Here is a 22,167-nt window from a genome sequence, read left to right as displayed (position 1 = left end):
GCCGAGCACGCAGGGGGTCGATAAGAGGAAGCAACTTAAGAGTGAGTCTGTATTTTCCCACCATGCTCTCTGGGATCTTCCATGTTCACTGTCGACGTTAATGATGGTGTTTGACGAGCCGCAGAGAAACTTGCCGATGGCTCCAGCGGTGGAATCGAGGCGTAGTAAAGGATACAGCAGCTCTCCCGGCATTGATGCTGAAGAAACATTTGTAAAGAAACCTGACGCCTCTTAGCATCGGCTCGGCACTGCTGTTATTTACAAAATGAAATTAGATCGGTACAGTGAGGTTAAGGTAGCACAGAAATGTTGGCCTAGTTTTGACCTCATCTACACATCCGTCCAGCCGCTGTTCACTCTGCTCAAAAGGAAATTGAATGGACCTCTGGTGATTTATTGCTTAAGCTTCTTGCAAATTGAGCACATAAAAAGAGTGGATACACGGATGTGGAAGAGGTCACGTATTAATGGCTTTGGTTGTATGGAGGTGAAAAGATTTACCTAGTCACCAACAAAGTACAACCCTGTGGTCAAAGATATTTAGAATGTCCATGTGAGAACGCTCCTGCAGGAGTTCAAGGCTGTTCTACTAAAAGACGAGTTGCAGATGTCGCATCTAGTTCGGCTGGCAGATCAATGAATGATGATGAATTGGAAACTAAGTGAGGAGAGTAATGTGAAAGAGAACGTATAGAGAGGATTTCTGTTTCTCTTCTTGAAGTAGTTTGACAAGATAATCTTAACTCGAGATCCACTTGTGCCCTTTTTTTCCACACCTTTCAAATGCATCTCGTGTGTGGAACTTGAGTCTTGAGATAACAGGTGGGTGTGTGGAGGAGGGAGAGATCGTAGCCTGACCACCTTGTTGAGCACGAAAAGTCAATACTGTGGATTAACCCGTACAAGCTAGTGTTAGACAACCTGCTAAAGACCAAGCCATGATTAGCTGACCACAGTTCGATACAGATAACCTGCTGTACGGCGGACCAAATTATAGCAGCACATAGTTAAACATTCTCTGAGATGTCTGCAGTGCATCCATCCCTTTAAAACTGCAGACCGTGCAGTGGTTAAGATGCACTGTATGTTGTGTTTTGCAACCTCCTGGTTCGATTCTGGCTTTTGTTGCGTGAATACACACACTAATTAGTCAAATATTACAAAGGAAAGAGAAAATAAAGCCCTGTAGCCACGTGTGCACAGTCACATATTTAACAATGTACTCTCCTTAATTCTTTGGGAATGTATTTAAATTGGCACTATAGATCTTCAATGGACACACCAATTAGGCTAACAAGCAAAATGCGCACACAGACACCCCCCCCACCCCCCAAAAAAACAAACAAGCAAGTGAAGTAAGGCATTGGCCGGATATGTTAGGAATAGTCTGGAACGTAATGCAAGGCTCTACGGATGTACTTGGACCTTTTAATAGTTTATTACATCGGCTGGCAGTTGTGAGTAATGAATTGTACCTTGTTTCTTGCAGCTTAGATAAACTGCTGGATTCAGGCTTGTATACTGGAGAGATAACAGAGCTGTCAGGAGGCCCAGGAAGTGGTAAATCTCAGGTGAACATTTCCTACCTTCCCTCCTCAGCACTGATAATTTCACTCTCATAAATTCCCTCTTTTTCAAATTCCCTCACTCTCACATAGAATAAGAAATTGTGCCCTGGCTTAAATAGAGTTAGCGTTTAGCGAGCAAGAATTACTTCTGCTGTCCTTAACTTTTCTCTGCACTCTTGTCATGTCTGCCAGGTGTGCTTTGGCGTCGCAGTGCACATTGCCCACCAGCTGAAGCAGAGTGTGATATTTATTGATACGACAGGAGGGCTGACCGCCAGCCGCTTGCTTCAAATGCTCCAAGCAGAAGCGAGTGACTCGGAGGAGCAGGTGAGATGACAGGAGTTTTAACAAGTCTTACATAATGTGTAATATAAAAGAGTTTTAAAGAAGAACATGTCATCTCACAGATGGAAGCGCTACAGAGGGTCCATGTCTTTCGCTTGTTTGACGTCTTCTCTCTACTTGACTGTCTTCACACTCTTCGCAGTGGCAGACTGCAGCAGGTTTGTTTGCAGTTATGTTTCTTCTTCTTCTTCTTCTTCTTAAAATACACCAACTTTCCTCTCGCACCAGGGGAACCTTTGAGAAAGACTGATGGAATTCTCGCCAATCTAATTTTGTCACATTTTGTATTAGGCGTGTGATGGCGGCGGCTCTGTCAAGGCAGTGATTGTGGACTCGGTGTCAGCAGTTATCTCTCCTCTACTGGGAGGCAAACAAAATGAAGGTGATATCTCTTTCTGCTCGTCCGTCATCGTCCATCATACCTGAGGCTGTTTTTACTCCTGAGACTGTAAACTCCAAATATCTGCCAAGACTCTGTAATGTCACAACAGGGTTCCCACACATTTTGGAAGTGTGACATCTAAGTTGGCTCATGAGAAAGTGTGAAAGTAACACACACGTTTGCACAGTCGCTCTAAACTCCAAGCCATCACGTTTAAAGTAAAAGCTCAAATTTCTAATATCGATATTATAAATAAAACTGTTTCCATGAACCGTGGAGCTGCTTCAACCGGAGTCTGAGCTCTGGAGAGTCAAAATAATTAAAGTTTTCAGTCCAAGTAAACTTTATCCAGCTTTATTTCCAACAACTCATAAAACTGATAAAAAAATTATTTATAGAAAGCTGCAATCTAAATGAATAATTAAATGTTCAATACAACAGGCTTCAAGGGATCTAAAAAAATGTGCTGTGAGTGTCTGTGAAAAACATCAAGAAAACAAAAACACAATGTAATTAAAACTAAAAATATCGGGTGTGCTGAAAGAACTAATTAAGTATTTTGTCGGGAGATACAGACACTTAAAGCAAACACCACTTGTCTGAAAAATAAGTGAACATCTGACCAACCTCAGCTTGAACTTTGGGAAGTTTCTTATGAGACATATTAGCATTTAATTTCTCCTCCAGCTGATTGTTTTTCTAGACTCCCGAGCAGAAGTATGAATCAACAAAAGCACCATAAACTACTTCTCCAAAATCATTTTCCTGCAGGTTACATCTTCCTAGATAACTTTTGTAACATCACACGTTCAGCTGTCTGCCAGGAAGGCTGAAATATTTATGAAAGCAACATTTAAATGCAACAAAAATCTCCACGTTGTGTGCCGGTGGACTCGTTTTGGCAGGCCGGGGCAGCGCCGGTTTCACCCTGGGCAAACACTTAATCTTTCCGAGCAGACAGTGGACAGCTGAGATTACAAAAATACCTTGAAGATTCATCCTGCTGCCGGACAACAGGTACAAATTTCCATTTTGATCTTCCCGCAAGGCTCGAGTAGGGAACACAAGATGGCCGAATCATGCTGAGTTCACAGAAGGGGCTGCTGAACATTCAGACAAGACCACAGCTGGGTGCCAAATCCGTACCGCATACTAGTTCAGAGCAAGTTTGGAGTATGCAGCATGTCCACATTGGAAAAGTAACACTGAGTACACTCAGAAAGTCTAAGTGAGATGTTGATCCACACTCGTCTCCCCCAATGTGAAAGGGAAGCGGAGGAGCTGCTGACCTCAACGTGGTACCAGATGAAGTGAATGCCCCTGAAAACTCTCGTATTATTAAAGATTCATAACTAAATAAACAACAATCAGAGATAAAGTTTGGGGAACCCTTTGGATATTACACGTATTTATTAAAGGTTTAGACATGTGTGGGCGTGGTTTGATCAGATGTCATAAGATTTATATTCATATTGTTGCTAAATCCTGATTGAATCACCGAAACATACACTAATGATACATGATCCACATCCAGAAATCTCTCATGTGAAATAATAAAAGCTGCAGGAAGCGTTGTGTTCCTGCTGTGGACCCCATCGCTGATAGTGAAAAGGCTTCACCGGTTATTCTAATTCATTGTTTTCATTGTTTTCAGCCTTTCAAAGTCGTGCGCTGTCTGACATTGCCCTCCCTAGAGCTCTGCCGCCAGAGTGGCTATAGGCAAAACGAGTCAACCATGAGAATAATAAAGACTGTATACATCATAACAATAATATCCGTAGCCTGAGTTACCACTCTTGCTTAGAAAGTACCATCAAAAGGCATTGAGAGTATTCAGCACACGAAGAAACCTCTACAACTTCCTCTGCCTCCAGGCATGTCCTTGATGATACAAGTGGCAGGAATTCTTAAGACGATGGCAAAGGACTTCAACATCGCTGCTTTGGTAAGGATGACAGTCCTTGATGTGTGCCACTCTGCATGCATGACGCATTTCCATTGTTGGTGTAAACTCTCTACAAACCCTTTCACGTTTCCTCTTCTTATTGCTCTGAGACCTGAAATGAAATCTTAATGTTTTTTTTTTTTTTCCCACCTTTTGTGTGTGGGTAAGAACCAAAATCAAGACAAGCAAACAAAAGGTTGCTCAATCAGAAGAGTGAAACAAAGCCGAGTGTTAGTCCATGTTTAAGACTAGAGGTTATAATTATGTAAAATATGAACTAATCACATTAAAAAAGGGGGCACCGAAGAAAATCTGCCTTCACCTCAAATTATCAAGTTATTTGAAGTAAGATGAGATAATTTGATGGGCTGTTGATGGTCCCATTTGATTAAAAGTGGGAGGATGTGTCTGTCCCACTTTTTTGATCTGTTCTAAAGCTTGTGTCTCTGGGAAGCTGCACCCCACCATTAGTCAGAGAGAACAAAAAAACCTAAAGACTAAACACCATGCTGTCGGGTTCCACAGGTGACAAACCATGTGACCAGAAGTGGCAGCGGGGCGGTGCAGCCAGGCCTCGGCGTGTCGTGGAGTCACATCCCCAGAACCAGGATCCTGCTGGAGCGGGTGGAGGGGGCGGCGTCCACCGGCCACTCCAGCCGGCGCTCAGCGACGCTGATCAAGTCTTCTAGACAGGTACTACAGGCAGCAGGGGCTGCAGGCTGCATAGTGGTAGTAGTCACAAGCTAGTCCCGCCCTAAAGCCCCCCCCTTCCTGGTGTATTTCCCTCTAAATGGGACCTTTATTTACTAAACGAACGTCCTGCTGTGCTGAAGAAGACTGTAAACTAGCAACTGAGATCATAATCAGGAAAATGTTCACTGAGCTGATGAATCAGGAGAGAAGTCGGCTCTTTTTCTCATTGACTTCCATCCAATCAGACTTCTGTTTGGAGCCAGTGCAGTCGCCCCCTGCTGGACGTTAGAGAGAAGGTTTAAGGCTGCATCCACTTCTTCACACAGTCGACTGTCTTGTCCAAACAGAAACGCTGATGTAGAGTTTGTTCTTTTAAAGGTGCTTTAATGGGTCAGGTTTGATGAAGAAGCTCCTTATTTCCCATTTGGCAGCCTCAGGAGAGATTTGCATGAGAAAGGTGTACCAGTCTAATTGTAATTCACAAAGACAGGCTGTGATAGACAGCGGCGGCATCCTGCTGATTTGTATCCAGGACACTCAGCTGTCTGCCCAAAGGCAATGCTGGTCTCACGCAGGGACACTTGTTCACGTACAAGACGTGACAAAATGCAGAACCTTGAGTGAGCACTCGAGCTTTCGACCATTAGAAAACTTTAGAGTCCTCTGGTCGGCTTTGTTGTTGGTGCTTTAGCTGTTACCGTACTATCTTTTTGGAGCTTTGCCTGTTGCAGACTGCTCGGCTAATTTCTGCTCATTAAAAGTCTATCTTAGTCTTTTCTTTAATGTCTTACTACCATCGCCAAAAAGGAAATTTTCTACAAATTAGCTTCTTTTTTCTTGTGCAAAGCTGCTGTAGAAGCTTTTGTGCCCTTTGTACTTGCAGTTATCTTTTTAGCCTTTTTTTGTACTCAAGTACTACAAACCACATATTCACAGCTGTGTGTTTCTCTGTTAGTCAGTGCATCCTTTATATATATATATGTAGTATGAAAATCTGTCAGTAATCAGTGTTATTAGTCAGGATAATAATTACTGTTGGAGTTAATCCACCATAGTAATCCATAGGGAACATTATTATCCTCCATATCTTTTATATGAATATAAATATACAGTGGGTACGGAAAGTATTCACACCCATTTTGTGATGTTACAGCCTTATTCCAAAATGGATTAAATTCTTTTTTTTCCTCATCAATCTACACACAATACCCCATAATGACAAAGTGGAAAAAAGTTTTTTAGAAATTTTTGCAAATGTATTAAAAATAAAAAACTGAAATATCATATGTACATAAGTATTCACACCCTTTATTCAGTACTTTGTTGAGGCACCTTTGGCAGCGATTACAGCCTCAAGTCTTCTTGGGTATGATGCTACAAGCTTGGCACACCTGCATTTGGGGTGTTTTTCCCATTCTTCTACGATCAGTGGAAACAGGATGCACCTGAGCTCAGTTTTGAGTGTCATAGCAAAGGGTGTGAATACTTATGTACATGTGATATTTCAGTTTTTTATTTTTAATACATTTGCAAAAATTTCTAAAAAACTTTTTTCACTTTGTCATTATGGGGTATTGTGTGTAGATTGATGAGGAAAAAAAATAATTTAATCCATTTTGGAATAAGGCTGTAACATAACAAAATGTGGGAAAAGTGAAGGGGTCTGAATACTTTCCGTACCCACTGTACAATAGGATTCCCGGAGGAGTATAACTTGAACATCCCGCTTCCATGTTCCATATTTAGTCAACGTGCAATAATTGAAGAAGTGTAGCTTCTAAAACACGACTATTTATACAAGTGTAATGACTGTGGTCGTGGTGACAGTACGTGTCAAGGAACCAGCGTGTCTGACAGGACAGGTAGAGCAGCAGACAATAGAGGCTTCTGAATATAGCAAATACATCAGTGGATATTAATGGCAACGGGATGAAATTGCTATTATGTTGAAAACTGTTTCACAGTCTTTGTTTCTTTTTCCTCATCTCATAAATAACTGTCCACAAAGGCATTAATTATACATTTTCTGTTTTGGAGTCATAAAAGAAGTCCGTCAGATGAAACAAAGAAGCGCACTCGGAGTGAACATAGCCGGAATGAATGTTTTATACTGCAGCTGAGTATTTTTTAACTTGTAAATCAACACTGTCATCTGCTCCACTTCTTAGCCTTGTCACATCAAAGAAGAGTTCGACTTGCAGTGGTGGAGTCGCTCTAAAGAAGGCTCCTCAGGAAAGAGAAAACTGGATGAGACTGATCCCTGATGAGACCGAACCGTAATCCTCCGTCTAAATGTCTGATCAAAGGTACGTGACGAGCCAAAATTGAGAGGAAACTGTGTGTCTTTGAAGTTTCTGATTTCCTGTCTCCCCTCTGATAATACACAGCATTGTGCAAATATTCAAATGATTGCTCAAGTTAATTCCAATCAGAAAGACTGATGCTACAATCATTATCTCCTTGGTTTGTTACTTTCATTAGAATAATGCGTAATAGCTACATAATTGACCCATTTAGATGATGGCACCGGCAGCAGACTCCTTTGAGATTATTAACGTTGGTTTTTACCTGTTGAGAGGAGGGAGGAAGACGGAGGCAACAAAGTCCCTTTCTGCTTTGTTCAGGGGAAGCACAGCAGGTCCGTGTGGGTGGATTTTGCCCCTGGGAGCTTCAGTACATTCAAACATTTAATTAAGCCACCTCATACCCTAAAGTATCCCGGGGATAAAAAAAAAAAAGGTGAATTATCCTGAAAGCCATTCAGACAAAAAAGCCTTTCAGCACTGGATCGTACAAAGAGTCTCATGATTTAGAAGCAGTGAACTGTATTTAGTGAAGGAGGAGAGGAAAAGCTTCTCATCATCATGATCTTAGTAAATTCTAACAGAGCCTCAGTACATCTGTGACACCTCCAACCTTTTCTACAGCAAAATAAACAGCGTTACAATGATGTCATGGAGACATTTTAATTGTCTTTGTCAGCGTTTTGTTTATTTCTAATGGCAGACAGATCAGGTTGTTCTCTGTTCATTATCTGGGCTTTAATACCTCGCAGTAAGAATAACACACAACACATAAACCCCTTTTCTTGCTTGGTTTGGTCACATGATTTAAAGTACACAGTGTGTAGCTGCTGTTACTACAGACTTTATGGAAAACGCTTTTTTTAAAAAAAACTACATCTACACTTCTCTTCCATTTGCTTCAGCAGACCTCATTTCATTAAAAATGTCATCAGGAAATTGGCTACAGCTAACGTTAGTACAATCTGAAAAAGAAATTGGCAAAAATCCCCCCCGACTAAACGTAAACTGCAAGTGTACAAAACTTTCTGCTTCCTCTTTACTTACAAGAAAGAATAAATAAAGATGGCGTCTAAGAACGGTGAGTAACTGAATCCACGGACATGGCCTCAGTGATGGTCAGTAGCTTATGGACAGGCTAACGCTGTGTACAAATGTCATACTGTGTCTTTATTTGTTGCTGTTAACAGGGAGGAACCACGCGCCTCTTGCGGATACATTCCCAGATCCAGCGGGGCGACACTCTCTGGGCCTGGCTGTCGTCTTCGGGTTCAGCCAGCGTGTGAGTGGCCGAGGCGGCTTCGTAATCCGCCACCAGGTCTCCGTCGTACGCCACAAAGTACCGCCGCAGTTTGTCAAAGTCCTGCACCGAGACGGGCAGGAAAAGCTTCACCCCGCTGAAGATGTCCAGCAGCGTCTGCAGGAAACACGCCGACGGTCAGCAGAGAACACACACACACACCGTGCAGCAGCATTACTGCAACTAATCAACATTTGGATTGTTTTTCTAACTCTTAGTTTAGTTCATGAGATGTTGAGATTAAAAATACTCACTTTGTGTTACCAGAAGTCCAAAACACCAACAATCAAAAAGTGTCTAATGATGCCAAACTGTCAGAATCAAGCTACCAAAGATGGATTAAACCTGATCGACTAAAACTGTCTGAAACGTGTTAATTAATCAGTCACAGCTTAAAACCCTGACTTGACTGTTATTTCCACGGCTCTGACCGTCAGTTTTGATGAACAAGTAGTAAAAGTATCACCCGAGAAGTCTGTTTAAACACAGTCACAGTTCTTCAGCCTGCTGTACTTGTCTGATTGTGCATGTACGCAGTCTTCCAGTGAAACGAGGAATTAGCATCTGAGGCGCACCTGCTTTCAGTTTTGCCTCTAAATTAGAACATAATCTGGTTAAGCTGTCACATTACTCCTGGTTCAGGCCTTAAACCTGTTATTAGTAACGTCACCGTATCCTGAGATCTCAGCAATTACTGGAAATACAACGTTATCAGATCTGATGCTGCAAAAAACAGCCGTTAAACCCCACAAAGTTTAAAACTAGAGTCTTAAAGAGCACCAAACACTTTCACTACCCTGATTTGCTTCCAGGTAAGTGAAGAGAGATCTGACTGACCTTGTCATTCGTTGGCTCCAGCAGTTTGGAGGTGGCCTTCGCTTTGGTTTGTCCGTTGCTGTGAACACTTTCAGTCTTTTTCACCTAAGAGGACACAGGACGGTCCGTTCATTACTGCTGCACGAAGTCTAGCCTGTCAGGTGAAGGCTGCTCCTTCAAACTGTGACAGGATTACTGTGTCGTGTGAATACGATACCTTCTTGGCGCTGGGGGCGTCTGAGCCCGGAGTGCGAGGCTCCGATTTGACCACCTTGGGTTTGGGGGTGCTGCTGCCTGTGAGGTGAGAACATGTTAAACCTCTGTCGGACTTACTGGTCAAACTAACATGTAATCTGAACCGTTTTCCACTGTAAATAAATACTCCACACTTCTATGACTCTGAGTCCTCACTCTTTGCCTCAAACTGGATTTTAAAAAGATGGTGGGGGCCTCTTGACTTTGCTGTACTTTGAATGTACAGAAACAGGCAAAAGTCTGTGGGACAGTAAGTGTGAAGAACTGTTTGGGGGCGAAACTTCAGGGATTAACTCTGCTTCACTCTAAAAAAGTAAAAGACTGACGGACATTTCCGGACTATACTGATATTTACAGGTGAAACGACTCCCATTAAGTGTTAAGGCCAGTAATTCTAAGATGTTGTGTAGTTTTATACAGTTAAAAAGGTATGAAAACAGACAAAGCGGTGCTTCAGCCCTCATGTGTACTCACTGGTCTTCTTGGGTGGGGCACGTCCGTGGGAAGAAGGCGATGGCGAGTTTCCTCCGCTGTCCCCCCCCGATGAGCCCTTGTCCTCGCTGGACGTCGACGGTCCGGCTGTCACTTTGAAGTCACAGTTCTCCTTGGATATGCGGTAGAGCTCCTGAGTGCAGTCAGATCATTTAGTGTTTTACTCCTCACACAGTATTTCAACTCACTCACAGATGTTTGTAGAAACTGACGTCCTCGTCCTCTAAACTATACTTAACCCACTGCTGACTGATTTCTAACCTGTTTGTCGTCAGGTGTCGCTGCTTTCATTCCTTTCACTAAACTGCATTTAACTACAAGGGTCCTTGAAAGCTCAGTACTTAACCAGAACAGTTGTGTTTTCTTTGCACCTGGGAAGAACATTATCAACACTTGAGTCAAAATGGCGTTCTCCTACTCTGAGCTGGTCCAAGTTGGTGGCGGTCTTCCAGTCCTTGTCATCACGGATGCGTGTCATGCGGGGAAAGCGGATGGAGATGCCGTCAGCTGTGTGCATTTCTGATTTGGAAAACTCTGCGCCTGTGATCTCCCAGACGGGCGCTTTCTGCAGCAGAGGAAACAACAACAGCAGCAACATAAGTGACAAAACAAATACACGAGCGCTTCTCCATGAAATGAAAGTAAAAAAATCCATGACTATTACTGTTTAAACAAAGGCTGGGCTTCATTACCAAGTTTTAGACTTAAAAGCAAGAAAAGGTTATTTCACTGTAACATTTTCCATCTGAAGTGTCGTCATGCGAGACTTCACACAGACCCCCCCCAAGCTCTGCAGCACCATTATCACAACACGATGGAGAGTAATTTGTTTGGAGGAATTCCTGCAGAAGACGTATGTAAGAGACGCTTTTAGCTCGCTGCTTCATTTAAAGGTCTGCAGTGTGCAGATATACAGCTGGGCGCTGCATCAACGGCCCACTGGGAAACATAAACGTGATAAATAATGGAATCTCACCTCAGGATCGCGAATAATGAAATCTGGATAATAGTTCTTAATGATTTTGAACCAGCCTGGGATTTTGCTTGGGTCCTGCACAAAGACACACATGCTAAAGATTAATTCTCAATTGTATTACATCAGGTCAATATTGCAGGCAGGTCTCTAAGTGGATCTTCTCTGACCTTGCTGATTTTGATCACATCCAGCTCTTTCTGGAGCCGGGCCAAGGTGGCGTCATCGTAGCCTCCAGAGCACTTGGTGACGGTGCACCACTTCTTTGAGTGTGGGTCATAACAGCCCATTAGAAAGCTGGACATGATGCCTCCTGAGGGGGGGGGTTGAAGAACACACATGACATTAGGAGGGACATTTAGGAGAGAGAGAATCTGCAGAACAGGCTTTGAATATACACATTCACTTTTTAGTTCAACTTTCAGGACAACATGGGCCCCGTTTTTACACACTTCACAATATATTTGTAATTAGTCAACAATGGCTGTGATGTAACACTTGAACACAACTGCACCTGATCACAGTAGGTCCACTAAAAGAGCTTGTTTGATCCACTGACAGGCTCAGAGTGTTATTCTAAGTGTGTGACAGCATCATGGAAAGGATCCCTACAGAGAGAGACCTGGAAGATCCTTTTGGTTTAACCACAAACAGCTGTTGTGTTGCTCAGTCCAAAGCCACCAGACTCCATTGATAAAACAGTAATGTTTCACAGGAGTTGTAGGTCTAACGCTGTCTCCGTCAGTCTGTTTGTGTTCATGTTACTGAGGTGTTTTACAGGGTTGCTTCAGATCTAATACATTATATTTGTGTAACACACAATAACACAGACACACTAGCTGATCGATGGGGCAGCAACTCCTTTGTTATGCGAGGTAAAATTACTGTTTTTTTCAAAGGAGTCTGGTGGGTTTGAATAGTGAAATGCAAAGCCTATTTCTGGTTTAACAGAAAGGATCCTGCAGTCTGTCTTTGTACGGTTCCTTTTCATAATTCCAAAAGTTTGGGGAGTTTAAAAACCTACTCTCTTCAAACCCATTTTATAAGGTGTTTTTTTTTCCAGCAGCTGTGTTTTTGTCTCGTCCCACAGTGTGCCGTGTTTCATCTGTTTTGTTGTTCCTGCTATTAGCTTGTCTTCACACTGCATGAGCTGTCTTCATTAGCTGTGCTTTTGAGATTTGTACCTTTGTTTCTGCATTTGTTATGCTTCCATTGTCTCAGGCTCATTACCCAGCCTCCTCAATTGCTCCCATTTATTGTCTGCTTGTATGCTTCACCAATGACATCCTCTCCTCATGCACTCGGTTCCATCTGCATATTTTTCTCATGAAATGCTGGATTCTGCATTCTTCACATAATATTGTTGTAGTGTTGTTAATTCCACCGTCGTGTCTGAGCAAAGTTCATACAGAATCTATCTACATATTATAGCAGATTATATTCTAACCCACTGATCTACAAGGGTCCAGATGTTTTCTGTGCCCTCTTACCTAATACCTAATGTTCATATAATTACCTAAACACATCCTGAGTGTCAGTGCTGCTGAAACTTGAACATTATTTGCAAAAGCGTCACAGAATTAGTAGAAATCAAGAGTAATTAAGGGTCACGCTCTCGTGTGGCTAAAGTGGCTAAACATTAAAAAAACCCTGCAGGAACAAGTGGAAAAGTCTCTGATGGGGGTGGTTTACAGACCGTTGGAGCCTTTTCCGTAGAAAGCCCCCAGCACCACCAGGTCAGCCGTATCTGCCATCGCCCCTTCGTTCAAATAGTCCTTCTTCACTTTCAGCCAGTGGCGCTTCCCTGGTTCATACATGCCCTGAGACATGAAGAGCTCCATCAGCACCATGAAAGGACTGCAGGACTTACTGTTCACGTAAGAAAGAGCAGCTCACCTTTAAGTCTTTCAGCACGAGGCCTTCAAGTCCCTCTCTAATAACCCGAGTTATCATGTCGGCCAGATCTGCTGCCCTCTGTCACACACACACACACACACACACACACACACACGATATTAGGAGCTTTTACAGATGCACACACACACACACACACACAGCAGGAAACCAAGAGTTGTACTCACGGTGACGTGCTTCATCTCTGAGAACAGGATCCTGTTGGGGACTACGACCATGTTGTCATGCAGAAACTTCCTGCGTTCACACAGAGGCCTGAAGGTGATGAGACACATTGCACCATTAACGACGACCAAAGTCCTGAATGTAAACCAAACCTGAGGCAGAACTAGACGCTGAAGACGTACGGTATGTTTAAAAATAATGAAAGAACTCTGTTCTGTTCTAGTTTGGGGAAATGACCTGCAGTTATAAAATGACTGGTATGAATGGAAAGAAAGCAGGTTACCTCTCCATCAGACTCACGCCGTTGAAGTATATACAGTCGAAAACGAAAAGGCACACGTTGGCATCTTGAAAGGCAGCTTTCTGAGGGGAGGGGAGAGGAAAGTGTGAAGTGTGACACCGACGACCCAGAGGAGGTGCAAATTGGCTGCGATGTTCTCACCTTGTGGACGCCCAGGGTCCCAAAGGGCAGGGGTTTGCTGGTGTTTGTGTCAATTAGGAGGACTTCAGCATCCAATATCATACTGTGGCCCCCGGGAAAAGCCTGAGGGATGTACTGCTTGAAATGGGCCACCTGCAACATCAACAGGGACACACAGAGCTGGGAAACTGTGTAGAAATAAGAGGGTTTTATTTATTTTATAACTCCAGGTGTTTAATGGGCCCTACAGGCGAAGTGTGTGAGTAATAAAAGGAGAGTTACTGTGAAGCTCATAGAGATTAAGAATGTTTTTAAATATTTGGATTAAAAGCTAAAATTTCCACCTTCATCACACTCTGTGGTCGACGGGCTGTAGGTGTTATCATTTATCAGAATCATTAGGAAACTTGGGACTATATAATTAGGTTAACATTCTCTGGGGGGGGGGGAATGGAGTCTAACATTAACATAAATTGCCTAATTACAGGGGATGGAGCGCCGTTGCCAGCCATTTGGCCGACGGGTAGCGTGGGCAGGGCGGCACGTCTAAAGCCAACCAGCATAAAAAAGGCTAAATAATCAGTGAGGCTGAAATAGAACCGAGGATCCGTCGTTTATCATTCAACAGTCTGCACAGCTGTGAGAAGAGTGGGATAGAAACACCAATGCCTGGTGTGGTTTGCTGAGGTTTGCTGAGGTTCACTGAGGTTCGAGGCTGCTGTAAGGTCCACTGTGTGCACGGCAGCAGCCTCTGGTGGTGTGAGGAGGCCGGTGAACGTGACGAGCAGCCGTCTGTTCCTGCACGCTGGGAAAGTAAACGCTGAGGAGTCACTGGAGGACATGTCTGAGTTTCACGCTGGGAAAAAACCTTTAAGTTACTAATCCTGCAGAGGCAGACCTGAGGAGGTTCTTTCCTACAAGCGCTGTCATACTAATTGGTATACAGCTTCACAGCCTGCGTGTGGGCGTTTGCATTTGTGCTGCGTGTGTGTGTGTGTGTGATTAGACTGACTTTGTGAGGCAGCACTGGTTTGAGGCTGCGGCTGAAGTAGCTGAAGTTGTCTCCGTTCTTGTGCACCTGCACACGTTCTCCATCATACTTGATCTCCGAGTACATCCCGTTGGGGCATTTCTTCATGGCGTACTCCACAGATTTGCACGCCTCTGCCTGAAATCACAATGAGGAAACGATCATTTCCCAAGCTCTCACAGACAATTACGTTTCGTTAAAAGTTTTCTCTTGTTGCTCTGGTGGCAAAAGTGGCTCAGATACCATCAGATGACTACTGGCTTGTTTACAACCTGTCTGACAGTCTGACTTTGTTGCAGAGACGTTGCTGTGCTGCCACATCTCAGAGTTACTTTCTTGAGAAAAGTGTTATTGTAACCATTAGAAATGATTTTACAGAGAGGAGAGAGCAATAATAACGACAGCAAGAGAGAAACGGTTTCCAGTGGAGACCAAAAATTGCATCATAAAGTAAATCCTCTGGCAGACGTGTGTTTATGTCGGTGTTCAACCCGAAAGCTAATTTATTCTTGTCAATATTGTAGCAGTGTATTCTGGTCCAGCCACTCCGGTAACTCTCACACTAATCGATACGACTGTGCAGCACATTCCCCTGCTGCTCTCAGTGGACGCACCACGTTTCAAAGCTCCTCGGCGACACGAGGACGCTCAGACTGAACACAGGGACGCTGGAGGCGACTGGACCACGTTGTTCATTTGTAAACTAAAATGTGACACAGCTGCACTGAGCTTCTATGTGTTTTTATACCATGTGACTAAAAGTCTGCTGTGTCGTGTGCACTTTAAGGGTGGAAGCACATTTCAAATCATGCTGAATGAACACAAAGATATTCATGTGTTTACAGCAGAGCTGCAACAATTTACTGAGAAGTTAACTGTTGAATTAATCAACTATTTTGATAACTGCTTCACTTGTTCATCACTGTCAGTAATCACTTGTGAAAAAAGTCTAACTGAACATCTTTGGGAGATGTTTGAGGACTTCATCTGTCAGGGACCAATCAGCTGATCCATTAATCAGTGGGATTATTAAGATTAAGAGCTGAATCCACATTAGCTGCATCCCTCGGAGAGAACAAACACACACACACACACGTTAGGGAGGTCAAACGCTCGGACAACAGCATCAGATCACAGTGGTGTGTTTACATGCAGAGGAGGAGGATGTACTTCTGCTCCATCATTACAGACCAACACACTACACAGTAGATAAAGTTTATGGACGTGGAACAGAAGAAGATACAAAATACATGGGGGGCGGTGGTGGTCACAGTGTTTTTGGTGCCACACACACACACACACACACACACACACACACACACACACACACACACACACACACACACACACACACACACACACACACACACACACACACACATCGACCAAACAAAGAAAGGAGTCCCGTGCTGCCTGCTGCACATCACACTCTCTACATGTGGACTTTTCCACGGAGGTGAAGGATCTCGTTGAGCCCTGTGGAGCAGTGACGCAGCTTCCACTGCATTTATGTGTGGAGGCTTTCTTAACACCAACATATGGCCCTGTTAATCTACTGAAGCAGGAGAAGGTGACACCCTGAACTGAATGAAAGGAATCTGTTGAATCTAAAGCTTGGTTTTGGTTTTTTTTTTTTGCATTTAACTTTGTAAAAATCACCCTGAAGCCTTTGAGCCAACATTCAGAGGTCAAACGGTGCTTTTGGAATTCATTCCATTAAACCAACAACATTCACCTGCACAGAAGGCCATTAAAGGTACTACAGCAGGTATTACAGAAACAACTACTGTCTTTTATTGGAAATCTATTTCTAATTTAGTCCACTTATTTTTTCACAGATAACCCACAGACCTTACCCTGAAGCAAGAGTGGATATTTTACTACTGCTGGATAAATATAATGTGCAATGATTTAGTAATTAAGGGAGTCTATTATCTGAGTGTGTGCATGTTCATGTCATGTAGTTCCTGAGATCACAAAGGTCACATCAGGTCACATCAGAGTGGGAAAGACCTTCACACTGAGTCCGATGAAGGTTGAGTGGACGAATGAGGGAAGTGAAAACAGTCACACTGCAGCAGCGATGCTCACCAACATGGGCTGGACGGGGGTCATGAGCGACGCCTCCACAGTGAGGAGTTTCCTCGGTCCGGAACCATTAGACGCCTCCTGCTGATTCCTCAACACCCGCTCAATCACGTCACCCAGATTGCGCGAGGCCTTGAAGGCATCGTAAGCATTCGGATCCACAGCGTCCAGGCTGCATAACAGGTAATGAAGACAGAGGAGTTCAGGGTTACTTTCTACTCTATCAGTCACATATTAGTGTGTTTATTCATGGTTGTCTGTGTGTGAGGTCACACTCTCCTTCAGACGGCTTCCATCAGGCTTGCTTTCTTATTTTGCATCTTTTGTCTATAATAATAATAATTTTATCTTTATGTAACTCCTCCTCTACTTTCTCAAGCAAAGCCCGAGGGTACATAACCTGTGTTCAGAGTGCTGAAAGAACAGTGTGGATATTAACTTGTAGGCAGACGACAAAGACACTTACACATGTTTTGCTCCTGAGTTCATCTTCAAGTCATGTTTAATAAGTCGGATGATGCATTTCAGGTCGTTACTGGTGCATCTACAAAGAAAAGAGAGCACAGATTAGAGTATCACAGCATTTTATGGAGCAGAAGTCCCAGCTGAAAGGCTCTATAATAACAAGATGTAAATGTGGAAGAATACAAAATAATTACTTCAATTGGCTGCTTGATTTCACAGAAGCTAAATAACTCACAAAGTGTGTGAGACAGACAGGAGCACAGGTCCGGCTCATGTGCCAGACCTTTTATTCAGCGCAGCACTAAATAATGCTGGTGCCTGTTTACAGCTAGCAAGATACAGTTTATGACAAATAAACAATAGTCCCACTCTGGCATTTGCTGCTGTGGAGGGCAGAATGTCAAATGAAGATGTCTGCTGTTTGTGTCTGTGTGTGTTAGATGTGCCTGAGGCAGACAATCTACGAGGAAGAGAAAACTGCACAACACCGACAATAAAAAGGCAGCGCAAGCAAAACAAGTGGGAGAAAAATAATTGCGAGATTTACAAATAGTGTGAAAAGAAATCATAAAATGTGTCTCCCTGGCTTTTTGTAGTAAAACATGATCGTTCATGCTGTTTTTGGAGAGACTGAAGAAGAGCCCTGAGCTGTTTTTAACACTGCAGATCTTTATCAGAGGCATTTTACTAAATTGCCGTATCTGTGCTGGTTTCCTACCCGGCCTAACAAAGGTGAGGTGCTATATTACTTTTTGGCAACGTCCTCCAGCTCGGTCTGCTGCTCGTCCTCCTTAGTCAGCTGGGCGAGGCGGGTCAGGGAGGCGTCCACTTCCTGGATGGTCAGGAGGCTCTTGGCAGCAGGCGGGAATGATTTACTCTCCTCGAAGAACATCCTCACCGTCTCCGACACGTCGCCCTTAAGAACAACATCATTTTCTACACTTAGGTCTTTTTTAATAACACAATGTGAGCAGACCCCCGAGAAGAGCTACAGAGGGGTTCTGGTAAGATATTAAAACATTCAGCAGGTGTGCCGTGCTTTTAAATATTCATAAAGAGCAGGAGTCCATGTGTGTGAGAGAGCCAGCGGATCACAGACCTGCTCCAGGTCGCGCACCATCTCATCCTGGTCACATCTGAATATGCGGCTGAACAGTTTTACAATCTGCTTGTCGTTGAGGTTGTAGACACTTTTTACAACGCCGGGCAGGAGCAGCTTCACCGTCAGGTAAAGATCTCCGTGGAACTTGTCTAGGATGGAAGAAAGTAAACATTTTAGAGAAGAAATCCTGCCCTTGGATTCTGTCACATGCTGAAATAAAGAGAAAAACACCAACCTCCACCAGAGCCCTTCTTGAGGAACTTCTCGATGATCTGCGTCTTGACGTTGTAGCTGTTGTGTTCGGCCACCATGGCGCAGAGCTTGCGGAACTCTCTGAGGAGGCAGTCCTTGTGTTTGGGGTCACAGAGCTGGGTGGACAGGCCGCTGCCTTGGCTGGCTTTGGCAGGGGAGGATGACGGTCCTGGGCTGCTGGAGGCGCCGGCCTTCGTGGCTGACGGGACGATGGAGGAGGAAGAGAGCGGACGATAAGAGCAGTTTAACAAAGCCAGTGCAAAGTCCCATTATCCTGATTTGAGCTGTTTAAACTATCTTACAGTTTCTGAATGCATGGATACGTTTAAAGTAACAGCTTTGTCTTGTACAGACACACACGTACAACAACATAACGGTCACACAGCCATATTCTGGTGACACAAGGGGCCTGCTCTAGTTGTGCCTCTCAGGCTGCATACAAATCAGCTTTCTGTGCCGATTCAAACTTAAGGCTGTTTTTCATTATTCATACACAGCATGACTATATTACTGATGTCTTACATTGCTGCTGGAACTATGAAATACTATGAATTATGAAAAACAGTTTGTCTTTTATCTATTTGTTGCTACAGTCCCGACTGTGTGCTGGACAAGCTCACTGACTTGCCTCCTCTGTCATCCAGCTTTGATATAACCGCAGGGCTGTATCTTCTGTGGAGGTTAAATGTTGTTTTTAACGTTGACAGAAAGCTGAAGGTGCTAATTTATGAGAGAGGCGATCACAGAATCAGTCCTGGGTTTCTCACTGATTTGTTAATATGGGAATTTGAAAGTTGAATCACAGAAAGTTGAGTCCAGCTCAGCAAATGCTGACATCCTCTCCTTCATTCAGAGATACAGGTGTCCAAAAAGCAGGTGCAACACGTTCAAGTTTCTATTTGTCTTTCATACATACAAAAAGTGCTTCTTAGTTCTCTGCACAGATTAGGACTCTAGGATTAGGACTTCTTACTGTGTATTTACTGTCTTTATGTTCAGCATATGTGTGTTTTTCTGCTGCCGTTCTGCAGAAGAGCTCCCTCTAGTGGGGCAACAGTAAACTGCACCTGAACATATTTCTGTGGTGTGTTCAGGGCCCAGCCCTCCCTGTGAGAACAGTCTGACAGAGATGTGAGACATTCCTTCAACCTTCTCTGATCCAACTTCCTTTTGTCTGTCTAAGAATAAAAAAATCATCAACTCTTGTGTAAAGTAAGTTTATTTAGTATTTAGTGTAACGTTCTCTGCATCCATTACTCTCCCTGTAATACTGATCAGCTTTCTGTCACCTTTCCTCTCTTAGGATTGGCTCTAGAGCAGCTTTTGACCCGTCGTGTCATATCTTACCAGTGAAGCCAGAGAACTTGCGTGGAGCGTTGACAGAAGGATCAGCGGGAGGAGCCATTAGCTGGCCGGAGGTGTTCATCTTGGCCTGCACCTTCTTCTTTGGACTTGCATTGACTTTGGCCATAAGGTCTGCAAGACGAGACAAACGGCTTTAGAACAAATAAGGAACTCTGTGACGTGACGTACTGCACCCATTTAAGTTTTATATACAAGTGAAGGAGTGACTCACACAAGAGCAAACATGTGAACACTGAATGGGTTTATGAAGGAATCCACTGGTCAGATTCATGCATGACAACATATACATAACACACACTATCATGTACAGCACATCCACACAGTCATCTTACCGGTTCTGTTGTTTCAGTCATGAATCTGTTTCATTGTTTATCTATTCTGATCTGAAGCCAAAAGCCAAACCAGAGAAACGAGGCTTCAAATGAGCTTTAACAAACAGATGTTTGCTGATTCGCTAACCGTCATCTTGTTTCAATCATGTGAAAGTCTCCTGAGAACATGTTTACGTGATGCTGTCCTGGAGGGTTAAACCATGTAGGGGCCACACACTGCCTGAGCAGGTGAGCTGACATGCATGACAGGCGCAAGAACGTGAGACTCACCTAGCATTACTAAGAAATGCGGCTGTTGGTTACCATGACGATGTGATTTGTGTGCCTGTTGTACCTGAAACGTGTTTGTTAATGAGCTCCTTGTCTTCGTCCTGCAGCTCCTCCCAGCCCTCCAGATCTGTGATGTCCTCGATCTTCTTCGTGGTGGCTCTCGCCCTCTCCAGCTTCTCAAATATACACTTCACATGATACCACTCCTTCATCTCCCCTGCAGACTCGCTGAAAGGGTTTGGCACAATCTTCCCGATGCGCACTACTCCCTTTGGGATTTTGTCCTTGCATTTCTTACAGCCCGCGGTGCCGCGTTTGGCGTATTCCACAATGAACCTCTGTTCTGACATATCTGGCTGGTCGGAGAAACACTGATGTAGGGAAAGTTTGGGGAGATCGTTCTGGAGGAGTCCGTGTTTAGGGGACACCAGAGAGACACAACGGATTCGTCTGGAAAGATTTAACAAACGAACAGTTGGAGGTAGATGTTTAAAGCCCGGAGAGACAGAAAGGGCTCGGTACACTTCCCAGAGCTGCTGACACTTGACAGGTTGCAGACCCGTGCAGACAGTCTTGTGAGCTAACAGTATAAGAGGTCTCTGCATCCAGGTGTGATGGGGAGCAGATTACAACCTAAAGAAAGCAGAGAGACATGATGGTTATAGAGATGATTCATGTTTTTCCTTCATAAAAGGATGTTTTTGTTGTCACGGTAGGAAAAGCAAAGACTAAATAAACAATCAAAGGAATGATTCCATTTAGCTGCAGCCATCGTTAATGTTATCAGGAAGACCTTTGCTTTCCCTCCCATGACAGTGAACTATTGAGTAAAGGTGTAAACTACCTTTTATGTCACATATCAGCACTCACTTCCTTTTAAAATCTCTCTTTTAAGGGTCAAAGTGATCCCAAACTACTGGGCCTACAGTCAACACTGATCATCAGGGTCCAGGTCATCATGACCATCACTTTTCTCTCATCATGCTCATAATCCAATAATAGTTTTGTTTCCTCATCAACCCAAAAGTCAGATATTTACTGTAATCAATGAGGATCAATCCTAAAGACACTCACCATTAAGAGACACTTTGACAGATAGTACAATGTCTCATATGAGCTGAAGGCACAAACCTACTTAACGTTATTAATAGTTTCATTTGACAAAAGGACTTGATGGTGTATTTACTTCCTATACGATTTCTGCTAATCCAACCACAACTGACCAGAATAATACAGAACTATGTTAGACACAACTTTTAACTTCCCAGAAACAACGTTTTAACATCATAAAAGACACACAAAGTGCTCATGTGCCTCCTCAACATTTAACAGTTCATTAGACTTCATTTGTAACTTTGCCTAGAGGTGAAAAAAGTTATCGCTTTAGCGTCTTGTATGACTTCAAACATTTACTTTGGGAGTTCACATGTGACACGAAGGCATTTGTTAGTCTACCTAGATGGTTAGCCTTAGCTAGCTAGCTAGCTAGCCAACCCCCTCTGTTCCTTATACACACACCGCCAGCTAACCTAGCTAGCTAGCGATCACACTGCACACCAGCCACCTAAAACAAAGTGTCGCTAATGTCTTTGCACACATTTAATCACTGTACCTTGAAGAATCCTAGTTAGATATGATGGCTCGGTTTATATTGCTGCCCCTCTTCATTGTTGTTAGCCAACAGCTCAAAG

General features: G+C 43.5%; 2 protein-coding genes across 2 annotated transcripts in view; one reads left to right on the top strand and one right to left on the bottom strand.

Moving 5' to 3' along the window:
- rad51d (RAD51 paralog D) overlaps positions 1 to 8,564 on the top strand; it is an 18,623-nt gene extending 10,059 nt beyond the window's left edge. The window contains exons 4-11 of the mRNA XM_070843673.1: positions 1,490 to 1,571; positions 1,761 to 1,895; positions 1,976 to 2,071; positions 2,205 to 2,295; positions 4,170 to 4,240; positions 4,766 to 4,933; positions 7,102 to 7,239; positions 8,427 to 8,564. Coding sequence (XP_070699774.1) covers positions 1,490 to 1,571; positions 1,761 to 1,895; positions 1,976 to 2,071; positions 2,205 to 2,295; positions 4,170 to 4,240; positions 4,766 to 4,933; positions 7,102 to 7,197 — 739 coding nt within the window. The 3' untranslated portion in view covers positions 7,198 to 7,239; positions 8,427 to 8,564. The remainder of the gene's footprint in view (positions 1 to 1,489; positions 1,572 to 1,760; positions 1,896 to 1,975; positions 2,072 to 2,204; positions 2,296 to 4,169; positions 4,241 to 4,765; positions 4,934 to 7,101; positions 7,240 to 8,426) is intronic.
- lig3 (ligase III, DNA, ATP-dependent) lies at positions 7,897 to 22,167 on the bottom strand. The gene is made up of 21 exons (XM_070843672.1): positions 22,089 to 22,167; positions 20,541 to 21,109; positions 19,857 to 19,985; positions 18,493 to 18,708; positions 18,255 to 18,406; positions 17,905 to 18,071; positions 17,157 to 17,234; positions 16,694 to 16,862; positions 14,585 to 14,740; positions 13,594 to 13,725; positions 13,435 to 13,514; positions 13,154 to 13,241; positions 12,969 to 13,046; positions 12,769 to 12,892; positions 11,243 to 11,385; positions 11,076 to 11,150; positions 10,518 to 10,664; positions 10,082 to 10,232; positions 9,570 to 9,646; positions 9,374 to 9,457; positions 7,897 to 8,653 (listed from the first exon to the last, which is right to left on the bottom strand). Exons 2-21 carry the CDS (start codon positions 21,079 to 21,081, stop codon positions 8,420 to 8,422), a joined length of 3,021 nt encoding a protein of 1,006 aa, XP_070699773.1. The 5' UTR covers positions 21,082 to 21,109; positions 22,089 to 22,167; the 3' UTR covers positions 7,897 to 8,419.

This window comes from Pempheris klunzingeri, chromosome 14 (genome assembly GCF_042242105.1).
Source record: "Pempheris klunzingeri isolate RE-2024b chromosome 14, fPemKlu1.hap1, whole genome shotgun sequence".
Taxonomy (NCBI): Eukaryota; Metazoa; Chordata; class Actinopteri; order Acropomatiformes; family Pempheridae; genus Pempheris; species Pempheris klunzingeri.
The sequence above is the reverse complement of the archived record's forward strand: the minus strand, read 5'-3'. Positions and strand labels throughout refer to the sequence as shown.

Bases quoted from the DNA above. Each gene is read 5' to 3' on its own strand.
- lig3 (XM_070843672.1), bottom strand. From the start codon at position 21,081: ATGCAGAGACCTCTTATACTGTTAGCTCACAAGACTGTCTGCACGGGT. The intron at 13,726-14,584 runs GTCAGTCTAATC...TTGATGTTGCAG, and splicing joins AACCAGTGCTGCCTCACAAA to GTGGCCCATTTCAAGCAGTA. The intron at 9,647-10,081 runs GTGAGTACACAT...CTCACCTCACAG, and splicing joins TGCCCCACCCAAGAAGACCA to GCAGCAGCACCCCCAAACCC.